The 20,325-nt window shown below is 45.9% G+C and overlaps 1 protein-coding gene across 5 annotated transcripts in view; it reads right to left on the minus strand.

Moving 5' to 3' along the window:
* FOXN3 (forkhead box N3) overlaps positions 1-20,325 on the minus strand; it is a 215,090-nt gene that overhangs the window by 97,443 nt on the left and 97,322 nt on the right. For all 5 annotated transcript variants that reach the window (XM_075426078.1, XM_075426077.1, XM_075426075.1 and 2 more), the window contains exon 3: positions 13,973-14,109. In XM_075426078.1, the coding sequence (XP_075282193.1) occupies positions 13,973-14,109 (137 nt within the window). The remainder of the gene's footprint in view (positions 1-13,972; positions 14,110-20,325) is intronic.

Below are 20,325 nucleotides of genomic sequence, written 5' to 3' on the forward strand. Positions count from 1 at the left end.
GGAGCAGCAAGAGCATCTTAAAATTACTTTGCAAAGGAAAAAACACAAATCCAACCAAACCCAAACCCAAAACCCAGCTCTCTGCTGAGCAAACAGAAGGTCCTCATGCAGCTGGTTGAGAACCAGCCTGGACCATCTCGGGTAGTATGGTTAAAGCCCAGGTATGCTTCCTGTAGTCTTAGGCTAGCCAAAGGGCAAACTCAGTACCAAATCCAAACACCTTGTGAAGTTTCCTCTGTTAGTCTGGGGGGGTTTAACTGATCAGACAGCAGCTGCTAGTGGGGTTTTTAACTGCAGTGCCTCAGAGTATCACCTACGGAGTGGTAGCCACTCTTTGCAGAGGCATCTCATGCCCACCGTAGCGAACCAAGGATGGTACATGGCCACAGAAATAGGCAAAAATGAACTGGGTTTTTTTGGCAATGTCACTCAACACAAGCCGAACTCCTAAAGCTCCGTATTATTACAAAATAAAGACTTCATCAGTACAACTTCCCCCCTGTTTTCAGAGCAGGTTTTTGATGGCAATATCCACCAGGAGACACAAAAAAGACCAGTTCTAGCATTTCCAGCACAAATTTCCATTCTCTTTTTTTTCCCCCAAATCTGAGCAAGTCTATTTCCACATCTGAAGATAAAAGCAGCAAAATATACTTAATAACCGAAAGATCTACATTGCTTTAGCAATATAGCAGACTATGGCTCTTAAAATACCATGCAATAAATGTGTTTGCATAGCATCTTCCTTTTACATTAAGTTATACTTGCATGTAGCAAAATAAAAGCTGGCTATTCCAGAAGCTTTGTTTGTTATTAATTCCCCTAAGTTGAGAAAATTATTTCATTCTAATTAATTATTTTTTCATCTCATGAGAAAAACCGTTGTCTTCATCTTTCATATGCAAAACAGCTAATGAGAGAACAATTTTTCATATAGAGAAGGAGCTCCAATTAATAGAGATCTTAAATACTCGGGGAGCTGTTCTGAGTTTTGCCATTGATCAGACAGCTGCCTGGAAAAAGAAAAGTCTTTTCAGGAAAGTTACATAATTAAAAGTAACCCAATTCGTTTTCGTTTACATTTTTTTTCTCCATCTGCTAATCCAGATTAAACATAAAAATTCATGACATCCAACTAACCCTGTATTTTCTAAATTTGCATCTCTTTTTCATATACTTTTATTGGAATCTACACCTTGCACTGCCATCAGTTATGAATTCCCAGTGCTGCATGGACATTTTAAAGTATCATTATATTTTCAGTAACTCAGTCTTCAGTATCTGCACTACTATGCTATTCATTTTTCCAAATTTCATGTATTCTGTCTTAAAAAACACCACCACCACACTCACACAAGTCTAAAACCTGCAATTATATAGACTTCTCAACACTGAAGTTAAAGTGTCAAAAAAAAAATAGTCTGTTCTGAGCATATTAGCTCTTCAAACTAACCTTAGGAAGCTTTCCATCAAGCCTGTAACCACTGTTTGAACAGAATTTCTATTGGAAGGATATATAATGGAATCCTGATAAAAATAGTTACAGAAAAAAGCAGTGAGAGGCATAGAGCTCTGCAATATTTATATTATCCAGACAGACAACACTGAGAACCCATCAGTGAGGTCAAAAACTGCAGTACCGAGAACAATTGGCAACAGCAGTCAGGCATACGGGGCCATAAGCAACAAATACAAAAAATCACCAGCTATATAAAGTTGGACACCGACTACTACCCTTCAAAAGGGCAGAATAGTAAACTACAGTTATTCCACTTTCACAAATACAGTCCATGTAGTACTGATTCTAATACCAAAAATATGTCATACAAGCTAATGAAAATAGAATTTAACAAGTGCACGCATGCTGCAGTAAGCCAAGAAAGAAATACATTTGTATTTGTATTAGCAAGACCCATTGGCTGTGCAATCTTGAATGCTTTAAGAGCACAGCAATGAAAAATTACCATACATAACTGAAGTGTATGCGTAAGCCCGCAGAGCGAGATCGCCAACAGGAGGAGATTGCCAACAAAGCAGAAACGAGTCAGGATGAAAAGAAAGGAACGATCTTTTAGAAAACTCTGATCCATACTCCTATCTGAGCTGGCCAATCTCTTCAGCCATTCCTCTTCCCCAAAGGCAAAAACTATCTTAAAACACGGAGGTGGAAACCATGCTCCTTTGCAAACAGACACAGGGGTGTACAAGACAACCCAGCCGCCTTCACCGGGAGCAGCAGAGCCAGGCTGCACCTCACCGATGCTCCTCTTCCGCTATCCGCAAGTTACTCATCAACAAAATGAACTTCTCTAATGTGTCTACTAGTCAAACTGCTTACACAAACCCGCTTCAGACTAGTCTCCAGCAATTCTCCTATCACTGTTGCTGTATTTACTCTTTTGTAATGGATATCGGTCACCTGCACTAGAACCAGTATGTTTTGTTTCTAAGCACAAGAGAGAGCAGCTTCCCTGGCAGTCAGGCTGCCTTTTGACATAAAAAATACACTGTATATATATACACACCACTGAAACCCCCAGAGGTTTGTATGTTTATCACTAATACTATATAAATAGAGGAAGCAAGCCTCAGATGCAAAATGAAGAACCTTATCAAAAGTATAACAACAGCAAAGCCACCAAACGGGATGAAACCAACAGCTTGTTTGGTCCAGGGTTCCCATGACCCAATGCCAGAGATGAAAGTTTCACAGAAAGCGCAACAGCGGCATAGCCCGGTAAATCTGTGCTTGCCACTACAGCCCACACGGACTTTAAATGTTGGAGAGACCAATTTAACCCTAAGGACCTCACGAGGTCTAGTATCCTCTTCCAGATGCATCTGCATTAGCTCTGGACACAGTAATTAAACAAAACTCCACCTTTTGGTGGACTATTGCTTAATCCTTAGCCTCAGCATTTTCCTGTGGTAGCAAGTTCCAGTAACTAATTTACACACTGCCTAACCCTCCCATCCCCCTTTTTTTAACCAGCAGGAAAAAAAAAAAGAAGCAAATGCTGCATTTTACAGTTTTTTAGTTTAGAAACAGAATAAATGCCACCAACAAGCACTCCACACATACACACTGCCTGGAACGGAAAGAAACCCAACAAGAGTCTCTTGAAATTTATCTGAAACACAGCACCTTAATTCTCATTTATGTTTAGATGTACCAAAATTGCTTGACAGATTAAACAACTATGGGGTTCCCAAAATTAAGTCAAAACATCTGTGAAAAAATACAGTACAGATAATCAAGTACAACCCTCAGAGACTCCTCGTGGCTTTACTGAAAAAGAACAAGAAGTGCAAGTGCTGAGCACTTCTGTTTTGCAAGGGGAAAGGGGAAGGAATATTTTATCAGGCCACTGTAGCATAAAACACATTGCACAGGCAAAGCGCCGTAGCTCTCACCTCCTGTCTTTGGGACAAAGGGGCAAACATGTGAAGAAGAGAGTCCCTCTTCCCAGTTGTTCAGGGCTTTGCTGGGGGTGGAAATTTCTCTACTAAGGATGCCCCACCTCCTCCAAAAAAACAGTTTTTACGTAAGTACTTCATTCTAATGAAACAAGCAGCTTGGTTTTTCCAAGATAAAATGCAAAATCCAAGTGTAAAAAAGCTGCAGCATGAAAAACGACTGTATGCTTTTTGTTCCAAAACTTCAGAATGAGACATTCTAATACCATTTAAGCCCTTTCTGGTTTTATTCCTCTGAGCCACGGAAGTTCCTGTGAAAGGAAACAACTCTAGCAAAACAGTTTTATTCATACAAAACCCAGATCCACCAAAATAGGAGGAATATCATTTTTACATACTAGGATCATACAATCAGCGGACAAATTCACACACATTAAAAACTGGATACAACAGAAATCCAGATATCATGGTGATGAAGGGAGTTGTAAAAGCCAGAAAAAACATGGTCAAAAATCACAATCTGCATGTGGCAACTCCAGCCCCGCTTTGAGGTTTTACGATATCAGGAGCGAAGTCATTGTAATGGTAATGAAAAAAATCCTAATTCAAGTATTCAAATATTAACAAACAAAATTATACCAAAGCTTACTTTCTTCAAACAAACCAATTAAAACCCCTGCCTCCTCCAGAAAGCATACCAAACTATATAGAGAGATACTACACTGTGCATACAGCATACCATATATATACATATCTGTATGTTGGGATACCATATGTATTTCAGAAAATGTGTGTTGGCTAATAAAGATTCAGAAAGACTAACCAATTGAAACTTGTTTTGAGCTTTTTATCTGAGAATAAATACTTACTAAAGAAATAGCTTTCAAGGGGACCTGCCTTTCACTTTAAGATTTCGGGCCACTGGCACTGCAACACGATAGTGGAAAAGCTCTAACATCTCAGGACACCTGCGCTTTTTAAAAAACCATTTGCAGAAAGACCGACTGATACTTTGAGCACTACTGGGTCAGATACACAGGCAGCGATTACAGGGACACAAAACACAGGCGTGAAATGCAACTGCACTCTTTTTTTAACTATATGTACAAAATAATTGGAAATACCACTGCAGCAAGCTTGGCTTAGTACACAGGTGACCCTGAGGACTGAAAGATAAGGAAACCAGAAAGAAATTTTTTCAGGAGAAAGACCAGCTGGCCTGTGAGGTCTGAAGGTCAGTTCACCTTCCCTTGTGTCCTGGTTTCGGCTGGGATAGAGTTAATTTTCTTCCTACCAGCTGCTGTGTTTTTGATTTAGTATGAAAAGAATGTTGATAATACACTGAAGTTTTCAGGTGTTGCTATGAAATCAAAGACTTTCCCAGACTCCCATGTTTCAGCTAATGAGCAGGTGTGCAGGAGCTGGGAGGAAGCACAGCCAGACAGCTAGCCAAGCTGCCCCGTGGAAATATTCCACACCACAGATGTCATGCTCAGTGTATGAATGGGGGTTGGCCGGGGGGCAGGAGGCTATCTTCCTTCTCCAGCTTCTGTGAGTCTGAATCCTCTCCCATCTGGGAGTTCAAACTTTACTGGCAGTTCGGTCTTTTTTTCAGGAGTTACGCAAAATTTGCGAGTTCGGCATTCCACAATCACTGCTCAGAGACTGACTGTGAATCGGTCGTTGGGTGGTGAGAAAAAAAAGTATTGTATACAGCTTGGTTTGCACATTCATTATTAGCATTGCTATTATTAGTATTACCATTAGTCTTGGTGTTTCCTTTGTTGTCTTATTAAACTGTCTTTATCTCAAGCCACAAGTTCCCCCTTTTGTCCATTTCTCCTCCCCATCCCACTGGGTAGAAGGGGACGGGTGAGCGAGCGGCCGTCCAGTGCGTAGTTGCCAGCTGACGGGTTGAACCACGACACCCTGAAGCTCAAGATCTCCCAATCCGCTGGCAGCTGGCCCAGAGGCCAGGCTGAGGGTCCACCATCTAGTTTGTTTTTTTACCTCTGATGGGTAACCCAAGGTCAGATGGGCCATCTCTATCACCTGGACCTCACCTTGTCAGGATTTTCCAGTCACACCACAAACAGCAATGAAATGGGATCCTCTTATGTTCTGCTTCTCACTAACGCTGTGCAGAGAAAAGAGGACTTGATTGTCACTGGCTATGCTGATCTGTTATGACCTGGGGAGGAGCCGGGTCAGCTGCAGCCAGCTCCTCCAGCTCTTGGACTCAAGTGGACTGTTTGCATCAAGAAGAGTGTGGCCAGCAGGACAAGGGAGGTTCTCCTTCCCCTCTACACTGCCCTGGTGAGGCCTCATCTGGAGTACTGTGTCCAGTTCTGGGCTCCCCAGTTCAAGAAGGATGAAGAGCTACTGGAGAGAGTCCAGCGGAGGGCTACAAGGATGATGAGGGGACTGGAGCATCTCCACTACGAGGAGAGGTTGAGGGAACTGGGCTTGTTCAGCCTGAAGAAGAGAAGGCTGCGAGGGGACCTAATAAATGCCTACAAATATCTGAAGGGTGGGTGTCAGGAGGATGGGGCCAAGCTCTTTTCAGTGGTGCCCAGTGACAGGACAGGGGGCAATGGGCACAAACTGAGGCACAGGAAGTTCCGTCTGAACATGAGGAGGAACTTCTTCCCTCTGAGGGTGACGGAGCACTGGAACAGGCTGCCCAGGGAGGTTGTGGAGTCTCCTTCTCTGGAGATATTCAAGACCCGCCTGGACAAGATCCTGTGCAGCCTACTGTAGGTGACCCTGCTTCGGCAGGGGGGTTGGACTAGATGACCCACAGAGGTCCCTTCCAACCCCTACTATTCTGTGATTCTGTGATTCTGTCCGAAGATGATGAGGGGCTGCCAAGTAAGTCTGCTTGGCCTCTTCCCTTAGCCAACACCATTGAATATGTGTGCAGAACTGATGATCTCAGAAGGATCTTACATAGGGAACAAATTGGTTACACAAGTATTCAGAATTTCGCATAACCTGCAACAGCTCCCTCACACTTTAAACATGTTCTCTATCCCCCAATATACACTCAGATGTTAGGTAAAAGGACGGAAGGTCCACTAGGTTTTTGTTTTAAGACAGCTGTAATTCTTGGAAATAGCCAATGCACCTTAATTTGAGTCTCAACAAATATTAAATAAATAATGAAGAGCTAAACTGCAAAATGCCTTAAAATCACAAGAGTAAGCACCACAGGAAAGTCACCCCTCCCTACCCTTTGAAGGATTCTGAAAATATTGTAACTTTTTTTATTCATAGAAAGTTTATTACTATTAAGATGACATTAGAAACTGTTCTAAGAATGTCAGTCTTACAACAGAACTGCAAATAAAGTGATTTTCCCTGTAAATCTTCTTTACTACAGGAACCAAAGGAAAGAAGTCCAATAACTAACAGACAACTGAAGAAAATCTAAAAGAAAAAAAATTTTAAAAACTAATTAAAAATAAATTTGAAATTTTAACTTGAGTTCTGGAAATAAAAGACCTTCTCTGAATCCAACAGCAGTGAGATGTAGCCCGCTAATGATACTATTTGTGGCTTCCCAAGCTTCATGAGTCTGTATTCAACGGCAGAAGTCAGATGATTTGCACAATACTGAATGATTAACAAACATCATGCTCACATCGGCCACTGTTCATCACACAAACACTTGTTCTGAGTCCTAATTTCCAACTACTAAAACTTCAGTGAACTGCTGCTGAATTGCACTGCACAGGCTTGCCCATGCACGCCCCTGCCGCCGCTGTAACAGCAATGCAATGGCTACGCACGGGGTGAGAGACAGCGAACACTGCCAAGGAGCCGAAGGAGAGGGCTGCCCCGTGCTCTCTGCTTTCTGCGATACCACACGGCCCACGCACTGCGCTACACATCCCCGAACTGCACAAGAAGACTCCCTGGGGACAGCGAAGAGGAGGGATGGGGAGCTGCCGAAGACAATCTCCGAAGCCCAGCACCCACACCTTCCAAGCTTCTGCGGTCAGCAACTCGCGGCTCTGTCGATGTGGCTACTCTGACAATTTTCACAGGGAAACACCCAGGGCTAGAGGGGGATTCACAAACAAACTTGACAAAAATTTCAAAACACATCTCTAGACTTTCCTTTTCCCATGAACTGAAGCGGAAATACCTATGGTACCGTTCCAAGCTACCTTTGGAATAAGGCTATATTTATCTACCGGGTGGGGGGCAACTAAAAAGCCGAGTAACTGGGAAGACTGTTCAACAAATGGGGCTATGAATAAGAACAAAGTAAAGCAAGGAGCTGGTGTCTGCCCCACATCTAGAGACAGACACAGGCCAAGGATGGTGCTTTACAGTTCTTTACCAAAGGTCTGCAAAAACACAGTCAAAACAAAGACTCAAATAACCCATTCTTTATGTATTTGGCAAATGGAAATCAAGACATTTGTACTATTTTGGGGGTATGGATGAGAAAGAATTGAAAACATCTCAGCTGAGAAGGCTCAGAAGCATTTATCTAATTTGGAGAGGAATGAAGACGTGATTAGCGGGTTATTTGTATTTCCACCAGCCGTTGCTGCTGAGCACAAGGATGCTGCAGAAAGGATGCACAAAATTGCGCTGTGAAAGAAGACGGACTCGGTCTTTCTGCTCTTCGCTTTCTGTCCAGGATCTGCTGCCACCTTTCCCAATATATCTCCCTCCCCTTCGCCTCCCTCATACTATACGGTACAAGAAAATTTCTTTTAAAAGGTAAGAGCTGACCTGCTTTGTTTTCTGAAATTATGCTCAATGGGATACTTCCCACATCACAGAAGTCTACTGGCTAGAGAGCTGATAAGAGTATGTTAGAAAGCAAGTCCTGGGCTGGCAACTCCTCAAATATTTATGCACTGCTAGCATTACAGACACCAACTGAAGAAAAAGTTCTTTCTTCTTTGCTATTCCTACCTGGCATCAAGCGGAACCAATGTTCTTTAACTTGCCAGAAAACAGAAATAAAACAGCATAATCCCAAAGTACAGATGCTCTTTGAATCAAGACACGTTACAGTGTCAGAGGGTGCAATTTGGAAGAACTGTGTTCCCTGTGATCTCTGAACTACAAAACCAGCAAACCAGATTTCCCCAAAGACTCTGCCTTAACACCACACCAAGAGCAGAAAATTTACTGACTCTATGCAGGAAGTAAAATATCTAGATTGATCTTGATAAAGGGGTTGTAACATGCACAGAAATTACTATTAGACCGCTCTACGATCAGCCTCATTACCTATCAAAAGCAGAAACAATAAAACAGAATTCAATCTGTGTTTCCAGACTGCAATGGACAACCAATTAATTTCTTTTCTAAGTCCCTTCTCGCAGGGAGACACCCCGCAGTGTCTTTCAGTGCTTCGGAGTTTTCAGTGAATGGGAAGAGGCTGTTTCACCAGCTTCACCAAATGGCTACGGAAGGTCATTTCTGATCTCGACTTCTGAAGTGTATGGATAAAAAGAGTACTTACGCGTTGTCCAGAACTATAACTTACAACACATCGACTCTGATGCAGGTTTAGCTTCAACAAACAAGTGCAAAAGGGTGAAGCTTGTGGCAGTAAAGCCAAAACCTGCAAATACTTGCAGGAGGTGTTCCCGTAACAGCCATTTCCCAAGCAGTCGATCACCGCAGCCGCGCTCGGTGGGATCGCCTGCCTGCTCCGCACCCACGTAACCGCTCTGAAGCCCCCCACACTGTGGAGGTGGAAGCAGAAAGCCAGGACTAAGAGTCGTAAGACCGTGTGTTTTCAGTCCTGAAATAGGTAAATGCAATCTTTTTTAGTTCAGATCCAAACGTAAGCGTGCCCAGGCCACCTCTCCTGCCGTTTACCACAGGGCCTGCAGCAATGGCAGGTCCCGGTGGCTAAAGCTTTCTTCCTGAAATCCAAGTTTCACAAATTTTTCATTGTGTCTCTATCAATAAATTTCAAAAGTTAGACAGGGGTTCATAATGCCGAAGTGATTCATAACCCCAAAATCCCCTTTTCTTTCTCCCCACCTCAGGATGGAGACGGCAGCCTGGCTGAAATGCAGCGATGCACGCCAGAGGAGGTATTTTTCTGATAAAAGTGCTTTGATGTGCACAGGAGGACTTTGTGTCCAAAGCCAAGCACAGCTCTAGTTCGGGACTAACTGGGGTCTCAGTCCTTCCTGAAGCAGAATGTATCGACCAAGCTCACCCAAGGAGCTGTTCCAGCGGGAAGAAGCAAACCAGCACGGAGCTCAATGACGCCTCTGTGAACAGGCAGGCCGGGGCAACAGGGGAAAGAAACTACTCTCCGCTTTCTGTCTCAGGCATCTTTACAATTTCATCCCTTGTAGGGCAACTTGGGACAGATGAGTCAACCTTTGGTTTAACAACTACAATTAGCAAAACACACTGAAAAAAGGAAAATCAGTGCAATACTGCTCCACAAGTCTGTAAAGGGATCTAGCCAATACTCCTAGGTGGTCACCCAAATCTTCAAATATTTTTTATTCATCTGTGAAACTAATAATTTCTGTTATTTTACATTACATTTCCTGGTAGTTTTCAGCAGCAGAAGTACAACTGAGAACTAGCCCTGTGTAATACACACAGAGAAGAGAAAAATCCATTTCAAGATCTCCTCAAAGCGCTACTACAGGAGAAAATCCCACCTACAGTTCAGTTAGTCAGAAAAATGGAAATAAAACATACAGATGAAATATCAGCGCATTGACTTGCTCAGCTACTTAACCAAGTTTGTTCCTAGAAATATATTTCAAGGTTGCTATTGCCAACACAACTGTAAATATTTAAAAAGAAACACGTTAGACTAAAGCACCAATTTTTCCACGCCAAGGACAGATTTTTCTTTATAACACTGTGTATCAGTGTTAGTTTACCCTTTAAATTCTTCGTAAATGACATGATATATGCTTCAATTAGAAGAACCAGATAAATATCTAAATAAGTCTAAATAAGGGGGTTTTTTTGTTTGGCATGAGTATTGTTTTTTAAGAATACACATCCAATTCAACTAAAATTAAAATAATTCACATTGCTATATTATTCTTCTGCTTACAGATAATTTTCACCTTGAACTGCAGTAGTAATTCAGACAACCGTAGTCTGAAGTTCTTACGTACAAACACTTATGTACAAACACTGCAAAGTTGCTTTCTTCCCCAAAACTATGGTCTTCTGCACAGGGAGCCAAATGTAATCCAGACTTCCTGGTCTGAGTTGTATGTCTAATCTCAAACAATACTAATGTAACACTGACTCCGCCATCCAAATGCGTGGGTTCACATCATAAAACTCCTTCATAAAAGGTCCTCTCTGCCATGTTTTTGCATGATGCTCCAGTGAAGTTATAAAGCCAAATTATCTGATGTAATTAACTCTGCTCAGAAAGGGAGAATTTGTCTGTTCAGTGACCATATTGCTTGGGATATTTTTACAATACATTCCTCCACTCTGTGCTCAATTCACCCCTAAGCTTCTTACACAGATACTAAACCGAACATGTGATTCAGTTGTGCATCTTTACTCTTTTAAAACATCTGATAAAGACAAGCAATAGGTCAATTTGTCCCTGGGGAATCGCACCATCTGATCCTTACAAACCTTGTAATTCCTTCGATTAATCCCGTTCCTAGAAGCAGGAGTAATATTGGTGAATTATCTGGTTCCAGATAAATTTCTTTAACCCCAGGAGACATAGTTTCTCTTAGTTGTGGGCTTCAGTTACGTAAGACAGATGGACAGCAAAACCTCTGCCGCCCAAGGATTTTTTCCTAGACGTATTATCTTTACCATCAGAAAAATTTCCCTTGGAATTTGTTACTGTGACGATGCATTGCTCTGGAGATCCGATGATGGCGGAGTGGATTTACATTTTCTACCCGTTACCGAAGTCTTTGTACACATGAGAAAGCAATCACGTAGGTGTATGGGATTACTGTTTTTCCAAACACACGGGGAATGTTCAACTCCTTGTGAATGTATTGGAAATACATTTGAAAATATCATTTTGCCGTGTAACTGCCAACACATAACTAAATTAATTCAGCAGTCACTGACGGCCTAGACCAGCCTCGTGTGGATGTTTCGCCAGTCACTAGTAGACGAATAAATACATATTTTAGAAGACGAGGGGAAGATTTTTATTGGACAGCGGAACTGCTGAGAGACATACAGCTAAAAATAACAGTGAGACCACAGTTTCTTCACACAGAACTCGGCCTCCTTCGGGCCTCTGCTTGCGAGGCATTTGCTCCCACAGCCAGGCAGGCTCTTTGTCTCATGATGCAGCCATTAGGAGGAAGAAAGCGCCTGGCAGCACGGGTGGTGTAGCAGCAGCTCTGACATGCCACGGTTTCCAGGCAGAGGAAGTTCCCCTGTCGGTTTCAGGACCGGCTTGAGGGTGTTTCGGTAGCCCCCTCCGTCCCCCTCGCTCAGGAGATGGCTCTGCTGCGTGCCCACCCACCTGCGGGCGCTGCTGACAGCAGCCAGTCTTTCAACTCCTTTCCTCAGACCCCAGGCGGTGTGGCAGGTGTCAGCTCACCCCTCCCCAGCACGGGAAGGGGCAACGGGGCTCCGACCCCCATCCCAGGCCCGAAGATGGCAGCAGGCCTTTCGCCCAGGGCGCACAGCTCGGCGGGCCCAGGCCTGTTCTGCGGCAGGCTGCGGCGTCCCCAGGGGCTCGTCCCCGCTGCCCGCCGCCTCACCCGGGAACGCTCCGGCGGGGAACGCCGGCCAGCAGACCGCACCGCGTCGCGGGCACGCCCGGCCCGCCACGGCCACCCTGACAGCCTCCCGCTCCCAGTCCCGCGTGCCTCGCACTTCTGCCCGATACAAGCGTCTCCGAGTAAATTTGTGTGGGCACAACCAAAACACGCCTCAAAGGGCAACAGAAACGACAAGGTGAGGCTGTGGGACCGGGCCTTGTTCAAATACGTGAGTTACGGTTTCAGTGTCGTTCAAACCCCGTTCCTGCCCTTCTGCAGGGCACAGCAGCAGCGCGACCGCTGGGAGCGGGGGAGCAGGAACAGCGAGACAGCCATTCCCGGGGCGGAACCACGGGGAGCGTTCGCTGACAGCTCCCCACGGCAGGCAACGGGGAGCGGCCCGGGCCGCCGCCCGCCGCGGGCTGGGCCCCGCCAGCCCCTTTCAAGCCGGGGCAAACGGAGGAAGACCAGCGCGCCCGGCCCCCGCGTCCCCGGCCGCACGGGGAGCGGCGGAGCGGCGGCGGCGGGGCCGCCCGTTACCGCGGCAACGGCGCGCGGCCGAGCCCCGTGACGCGGCGGCCCCCGGCTGGGCCGCGCGTTGCCGGGGAGACGCCCGCGTTGCCGTGGCGACCATCACGCTCCTCGCGAGGGCGGGCGGCGGCCGCTCCCGCCCCGGCCCTTCCCGCCGCCGCGCCCCGCCGCGCCTCAGCACCAACGCTGACACCGCTCCGGGAAACAGGAATCATCGAAAACAAAGAACCCCAAACCCAAAGGCCACGAGAGCCCTCAGGGTCGCTTCCGAGCGCTGGCGACGCCGCTGAGCCCGCCCTGAGCCCGCGGGGCGCGGCACGGGGCTCTCGGAAAAGGCGTGCGGGAGATAAGCCCCGGGGCGGCAGCGGGGAAAAGGCCAGCTGAGGTGCCCGCACCCGGCGAGAAGGCAGGCTGAGGGGCCAAACTCTTTTCAGTAGTGCCCAGCAACAGGACAAGGGGCAATGGGCACAAACTGAAGCACAGGAAGTTCCAGCTGAACATGAGGAAGAACTTCTTCCCTCTGAGGGTGATGGAGCACTGGAACAGGCTGCCCAGGGAGGTTGTGGAGTCTCCTTCTCTGGAGATATTCAAGACTCGCCTGGACAAGGTCCTGTGCAGCCTGCTGTAGGTGACCCTGCTTCAGCAGGAGGATTGGACTAGATGACTCACAGAGGTCCCTTCCAATCCCTGCCATTCTGTGATTCTGTGAGGTGCCTGCACCCGGCGCGCCGCGCCCGCGCTGCGGACGGCCATCGCAGGTCCCCCTCTTCCCGCGCTGAGGTGGCCGTAAGCGATGGCCAGATCAAAACCAAACGCAAAGCAAACTGAAGAACTCACCTCACGCCTGTTCCACCAGCTCCTGCCCCCCCCCGCGTGCCGCCGCGACCACCCCGGGAGCGCCCAGCTGCAGCAACGGCGGCCGCTCAGCGGGGCGCAGGGCTCCTGCCCAGGCCCGTGGCCGCATGAGCAATGCAGGCCCCTCCGAGCCAGGGCGCTGGGCCTTCACCCGCTGCCGAGGGCACAGGCGGACATCTTGGAGCTCTCCGTCCGCGTTTTGATTTCAGGTGCCCTTTCGCCACAAGGCTCCGCGGGTGACGCGGGAGCAGGGCCACAGGCAGGGGGCCGGGGGCCGGTGAGGAGCCCCAGACGCACGCCCAGCGAGGCCAGGCTGCCGCCAGCACTCACGGTCACTCTTCGACAGAGCGTTTCCAAACCGCATCTCTTAACTGCATTCAACATCTTACCCAGGATTCACACGCAACACTGGATGGAAACATTTAGAGTTGTAAAATGCATCTAGTGCTTACCTTTGATATGCCTGAGGAGATGTGGGAGGTGTACTGAACACATGCGAATATGGGTGATAGGGTGTCTTTTTCAAAGCCTGAATAAGATTTTGTCTATATTCTGGGTCTATACACCACAAGGACCCCTTTCCAATACTCTGCAAAGAAAAAAGAATTAAAAAAAAATCAAATATTTGATCTAATGGCATAGCCTTATTTATTTAGCAGTATTTGTCAGGAAAAGCAGTGGGTTTGGGGTTTTTGTCTGACAGAGGTGAACACAGTTTGCTTGCCAGAGATTATTGCTCCATTAATCAAGTATTGCGACTGTACGATTTAAATTACACTTCGGGGGGGGGGGGGTGTGGAACGAAAGAATTAATGTTTGGTTGCTTTCTCCTCCCCCCCCCCCGTTACTAGTTAATCTGATTTAATAATATCAGGCAATTTCCCCATCACCCCATACTGGAAAAATAAGAAGCTACAGTTACAGTTAAACAGAAACTTTGAAGAAAAGTAGGTTCTTTTTGAAAGCGATTTTCTTTTCCTTTTGCTGTTGTATTAACAAGAAACAGGGCTAAAAAGGAGGGGTTTAAACACCCTAGCAACTGTTTTAAAAATAAAAGGACTTAATCCTTCAACCCACATGACATCAGTGCTATTATACTACAAGAGGAAATTAATCATCTTTTCTCCTCTAAGGGGAAAAAAAATACTAAAAAACCCAAAACAATGAAAAAAAAAAAGCCGACAGTATAATCAGAGTTTAAACCATTTAAGGATGTTGTGAAATTGTGATCGGTTAAAACAATAGTTACTGTAATTACCCTTCTGGATACACAGAGCAACTCCAGTAGTCAATCTGTAATGCGAGGACTACGCTAAAATTCAGTATTTATTCTGCAGTCATGAGCAGTGCAATTTCAGGCCTTGTCTCAATCCCACTGGAGGTCAGGGTGCAGATATTTTGAATTGTTCTGCATGAGTTCTCAAACCAACAGAAAAACAACTTTCCCTCAGCTCCACCATGAAAGCATACAACATGACAGCTCGGGAGCAGCCTTGGTCTGCTCAAGCACATGTGAAAACAAACACCATTCCTAATCATTGACTGAATGTCACTGGCAGGCTTTCAAGGCATTATGATAACACTTTTGGTAAATGTTGACATCTTCTGGAACGGGCGGGGGAGGCTGTGGTACCACCTCTAGCGGCTTTTCAATCCAGGGCCATCCCTTCTCAACGCCAACGTCTATCAGCAGAGCAAGGCTCCTCTGCCTCACGGACGGCTTTAGAATACACAATGCAACAGGCAAAGTGCTTACAGACCTCCTTCCGAGCTTCCAGACAGCAAACCTGCACTAAATTCTTCCCCCCCAAAAAACAGAGAAACTTAAAAAGAAAAATCTTCCCCAACATCACTGGATGGTTGCGTGGGAGCACCTATAAAGTTCACAGCATCACCGAGACTTGGCTTGAAAGAAAAGGAGAGGGGCTGGCACAACCCTCATGAGCCACGACTGCTTTCTTTGGGAAACAAGCACTTCTGCTGGAGGGGATGAAGAAGAAACCACCTTCTTGCATGCTGCTCTGGTGGAACCAGCTCAAGCCTCTTCAGAACGGTGGGGTCCAGGTCCATCTCTCCCCGTGCTTCCCAAGGGCCCTACCAGAAGGCCACTGAACAGTCTCAGGGGAGACACCCTCCAGCTCCGCAGGTGAAGCGTGGCCCTTGCACAGCCAAAAAGCCCAAGATTCAAGCAGTGAGAGAGTGAGCAAGCGAACAACACTCTTGGGCTTTCGTCTCGGTAAAGCACTACAGCAGAAGACTGAAAGATCCACTGCTGGTGTCAGTGGTGGAAGCTGTGTACCACACGCCTCCAACCAGTGTGCAGAAAGGAGGCTGTTATGTTTAGCCCTCCTTTAAATATGGGACAATAAGTCAGAGACTTGACATGATAAGCCTAGTAAGTGACTTTTTAGGCAAAGGACAGAGTCAAAAATAGAATCCAAACCTCCCAAATTCCACTTCCATGCTCCATCCCAGAGCAAGAAGAACGTAAATTTCCTTTTAAGCAGGCAACGTGCAAAACCAGGGATGTTTTTCAGAAGAAAACCTTTGCTGGATTCCTTACTTCTTACAGCATGGGATAAACGTCAAAAAAAGCTACACTTAAATACCATCTACCTTATTTGTACTTGCTGGAACACAACATACTGTTTCCAAATTTCTCTGTTTTTTCACTTACTTCCAAGACAGGCTTTTCATCTACCTGGAAGAGATTACTCCCCCAAATCCATCAGAGTTAGTTCAAGTTGAGGGCCTTACAAGATGAAGTCACTACTGAAGAGTAACTTCAAAACCTTTCATTACTGTTAAGCTGAATTGTTTGGCTTGGCCATGTTATTGCAAAAGCCCAAAATAATCAAAACCAGAAAAACAGCAACTCTCTCACACAAAAAGTACTGACAAGAATTATACTCCTTGTTAAAAGAAACACAGGGAAGGCAGATTTGCTCTATTTTCACTGCAATTGAGCTGACTTCTAATTTAGCAACAAAACCAAGTACAATTTAAGACAAAGCTCTCCAACCATGCAAAGTTCCTTTTTTAAGATAGCTACTTTTGTTTTTCTACAGCCACACAAGAGAGCAGAAATTAAAAGAAAACTGAAGTGTCATCCGGTTAAGAATCCTCCTTGACTGTTGGAGGTGTGAAGAGCTTCGTTAACTGTCTGTTTAGATGTGTCATTAGTCTTCCTATATACAGAGCAATCACAAGAAAGGAAATCACTGGAACTCAGACCCATCGGTTAGTGATTAATTTCCATCTCCTGACACTTGGCGTGCTGCTTCACTACCTCCTCCAAGCCAAAAGTCAATAGTGGCTCCAATCAAAAACCAGCAAGGAAGGGAAAAAAAAAAAAAATCCCTGGATTACATTTGTCTCCCTGGCAACAAGTGACTGAGGAGTGGATAACAGCCCCCTGATCATCTCCGCACCGAGACCTCCCGACACTTTGCCTCCTCCCAGGGCCAGGCACAGCCACCTCCCTCCCTCCCTCCTGCTGATGACAGGTTACTGCTTCTGCGTCCATGTCTAAGGCTATGAAAAACAAGGGGAGTGTTACGAGTCCACTGCACCTTGTCCAAGAGCAGACTACAGTTGCAGGTAAGCTATTTCAGAGGTACTAATGAGGAGAGAAAGCAACATGTACAAGTTACCCCATAAAAGTTTGTGACTGGATACCTTTTCTTTAAAAAAATTCCTGATTATCTTTTCTAGTCAGGAATTGTTATGCCTTTTCCTGACACAATATATATGTAGATTGTGTCAGGATATTATGTAATAAATCCCAACTTACTAATTCATTTCTTCTTTCTCATACCTCCAATACATAAATCTGATTCCCCCCAACAATTAAAACCAGTGCATTGCCATGAAAAGGTACATAACACACTCAGTGTCCAACTGTTTTTTCTCCCAATGGACTGCATATGTAAGTTTTCAAATCCCACTTTACACAACCTATTAGGATCAAACAAAAATGTCTGGTCATCTTTCAGTAGAATGGAAAAAAGGTTTGAAATGTAAAAATAAATAAAATGCTGCTTGTAAGCTCTTGCAGTTGTTATAGTTGGGGACAACTGCATTATCCACTATTAGAACTCCTCATTATAAAGATTTTGCTTCCATATACCTTGCAACTAACTGCCTGGCCTTACGTTATCACCTACCTACCTACCTACCTATCTACGTCTGCCAAAGCTCTTGCAGCTGCTCGGCCCTTCTTCCACAAGCCCATGTCAGTCCTTTTCCTTGAAGAAAACTATTTTGCTGGCACAATTTTATGTCATTTAAACTCATTAAGCTGGCTCACAGGAAAGGTCCAATGAGCACCCAGAGCTGCAGCAAAGCAGGGGATGGATGCGGGGAGCCAGGGAGGCGAACTGGAGCTCTCCCCTTCCACAGCCGGAGCCGTGGTGACACCCCCATGTGTCTCTTGGAACACAATCATAGAATAGAATCATTGAATTATTTAGGTTGGAAAAGACCTCAAAGATCATCAAGTCCAACTGTCAACCCAGCACCACCATGCCTGATAAACCATGTCCCGAAGTGCCACGTCTACACGTTTTTTGAACACCTCCAGGGATGGTGACTCAACCACCTCCCTGGGCAGCCTGTTCCACTCTTGCAGTAAAGACATTTTTGCTAATAAACAGCACGGCAAGCAAGGAAAACCAGGACTCTGGCTGGACACAAAGCATCTCAGAAGAGAAATGGGAAAAGCCAGCATGACGGAGCGTGGGCATACATGGGAGAGCTGGGTGAGCTGGCAGCGAGGCTGGCAGACATGGCCCTGAGGGAAAGACCAGGAGAGCTGTGCAGCCGAGACCAGAGACAGGGAGATGCTGGGCAGGGATGCACGGGGGACGGGGGAGGCCGGGCAGGCTGGGAGGAGAGGGACTGACACCGAGACCCATGAGCACAGAGTGACCGCACAGCCCTGTGCAGGCACCCAGGCTACGCCAGCAAGCTGAGAATGACCCCACTGAACTCTCTGAGTTAAGGCCCCTGCTACTTAAACAAGTGAACAAACCCAAGCCAACAACTCCCTGCTGGGTAGATCTGTCCATTTTCTTCTTGTCTACCAAACCAGGAGGGGATGAGCAGCCTTGGCTAGAGTCTCCTGAACTGAAACTGCCAGCAGCATGAATCAGGCATGCAGCAGCTACCCAGGCTGAAGCTGTGTAGATGTACATTGCCTGTAAGAACTATGCCATGCTGGTTACAAGGGTGCTTCAGGAACTGTAAAAACAAGCAGCAAAAGCAGAAATTTCCTATTACTCAAAAAAAAGACATTTCCAACTAGCATCTGCAGTTCCAAGCTATCAGTCTCAAAACCACATCACTGTGACTCCTCTGTCCCTGCCTAGCTCAAAGCTGTTGCAGTCATTAATACAGGACCTGCGAATAACACTGGTGACACCTTCTGCAGTGATGAGGAACCTTTCAGTGTCAGTATTCACCATTACTGATCTAAGGGTTTGCTCTCATGGATGAAACCTACCATTGTTATGGCAAATGACCTCTTTGCAAGTAATAATCGAGAGATTAATGAGTATCAAAGGTTCTCACTCTAAACAAATATATATCCTGAGCTCATCATGCTCAGGAACCCTGCAACAGCAGGCTTGAAACAAACCCTTCACACAGATTTGCCACCAGGTTTTATCCATGGGAATGTTGTACAGCTCCTACAGGTGTCCAAGCATGCCAAGGGAGAACAGAAATGTTTCTATAGGATCAAAAAGAATTGAATGATAGAAATATCCATGATGTCACACCAGAATTTAAAACAACTGTTTGAGTAACTATAGCCAGGACCAGAATCTCAAAAAACAACCATTCCAGACCAGAAATAGATCTCTGTGCCTAAGGTACAAGTGAGAACAACGTTTCTCAACTTCTGTGCCTGCACCACATCTAATGTGGCGGCATGAAGCCATCAGCCTGCTGCTGACAGGGGCTCTGTCTCTGGAACCCCCGCTGACCGCTCACGCCAGAGCCCGAAGCCTCTGGGGGTGGTGAGAGCCCGCCCAGGGCTGTCAGGCAGCGGGGACCCATACGAGCTCCCGGGAGAACCGGCACGATGAAAACATCTGCCCACGAAGAGAGCAGGGTATTTCAGCCACCACCAGACACTGCAGTCACCCAAAACACAGAGCAGTTCTGGAAACCTTGACTTAAACAGTTTCTGCTTGGTTCCCAAGGACAGCAAACTAACATCAAGAATTCCTACTGAACAAACTTCCCCTCTTCTCACCTTCTAAAAAAAAGTCTATTTCATAAGAAAAGCAAGGGATTTTTGTGAGGAGACAGAGAGGCTGGAAGAAGGGAAGCAAAATACTTTCCAAGTGGCACCTCTTGACACCCTGCCTTCAGCTCTGAAACGCACCAAGAGGAACACGATAATCACTCCAAAGCCCACCCCAGGAGAGAATGACTTGCTTAAATAACTTTCTGGCACTATGCAGAGACACTTGCCAAGTGACTAAAAAATCATCCCACAAAACACCATGGATCACACATCCTTCACCAAATACGAAGCTGCTCTTGAAGGTTTGCAAACGTGCAGGCACTGTGGGAAACACGCAGCGCCTGATCACAAAATTCACTGAGACTAGAAAATGCATTATGGGCATCAAGCAATGCCCAGTCACAGAAATCACTGAGACTAGAAAACGTCAGTCTACTGCAGCCACTGATGCCGTGCTGAATCAGCACTGCAACAGCAAGGGCAGAGAGGCTTTTCAATACCCAAAGAGAACTTGTGCAACCAGGAACACTACTCCAAGGCCAGCTCTGCGCC

Source organism: Opisthocomus hoazin, chromosome 7, assembly GCF_030867145.1.
Source record: "Opisthocomus hoazin isolate bOpiHoa1 chromosome 7, bOpiHoa1.hap1, whole genome shotgun sequence".
NCBI lineage: Eukaryota > Metazoa > Chordata > Aves > Opisthocomiformes > Opisthocomidae > Opisthocomus > Opisthocomus hoazin.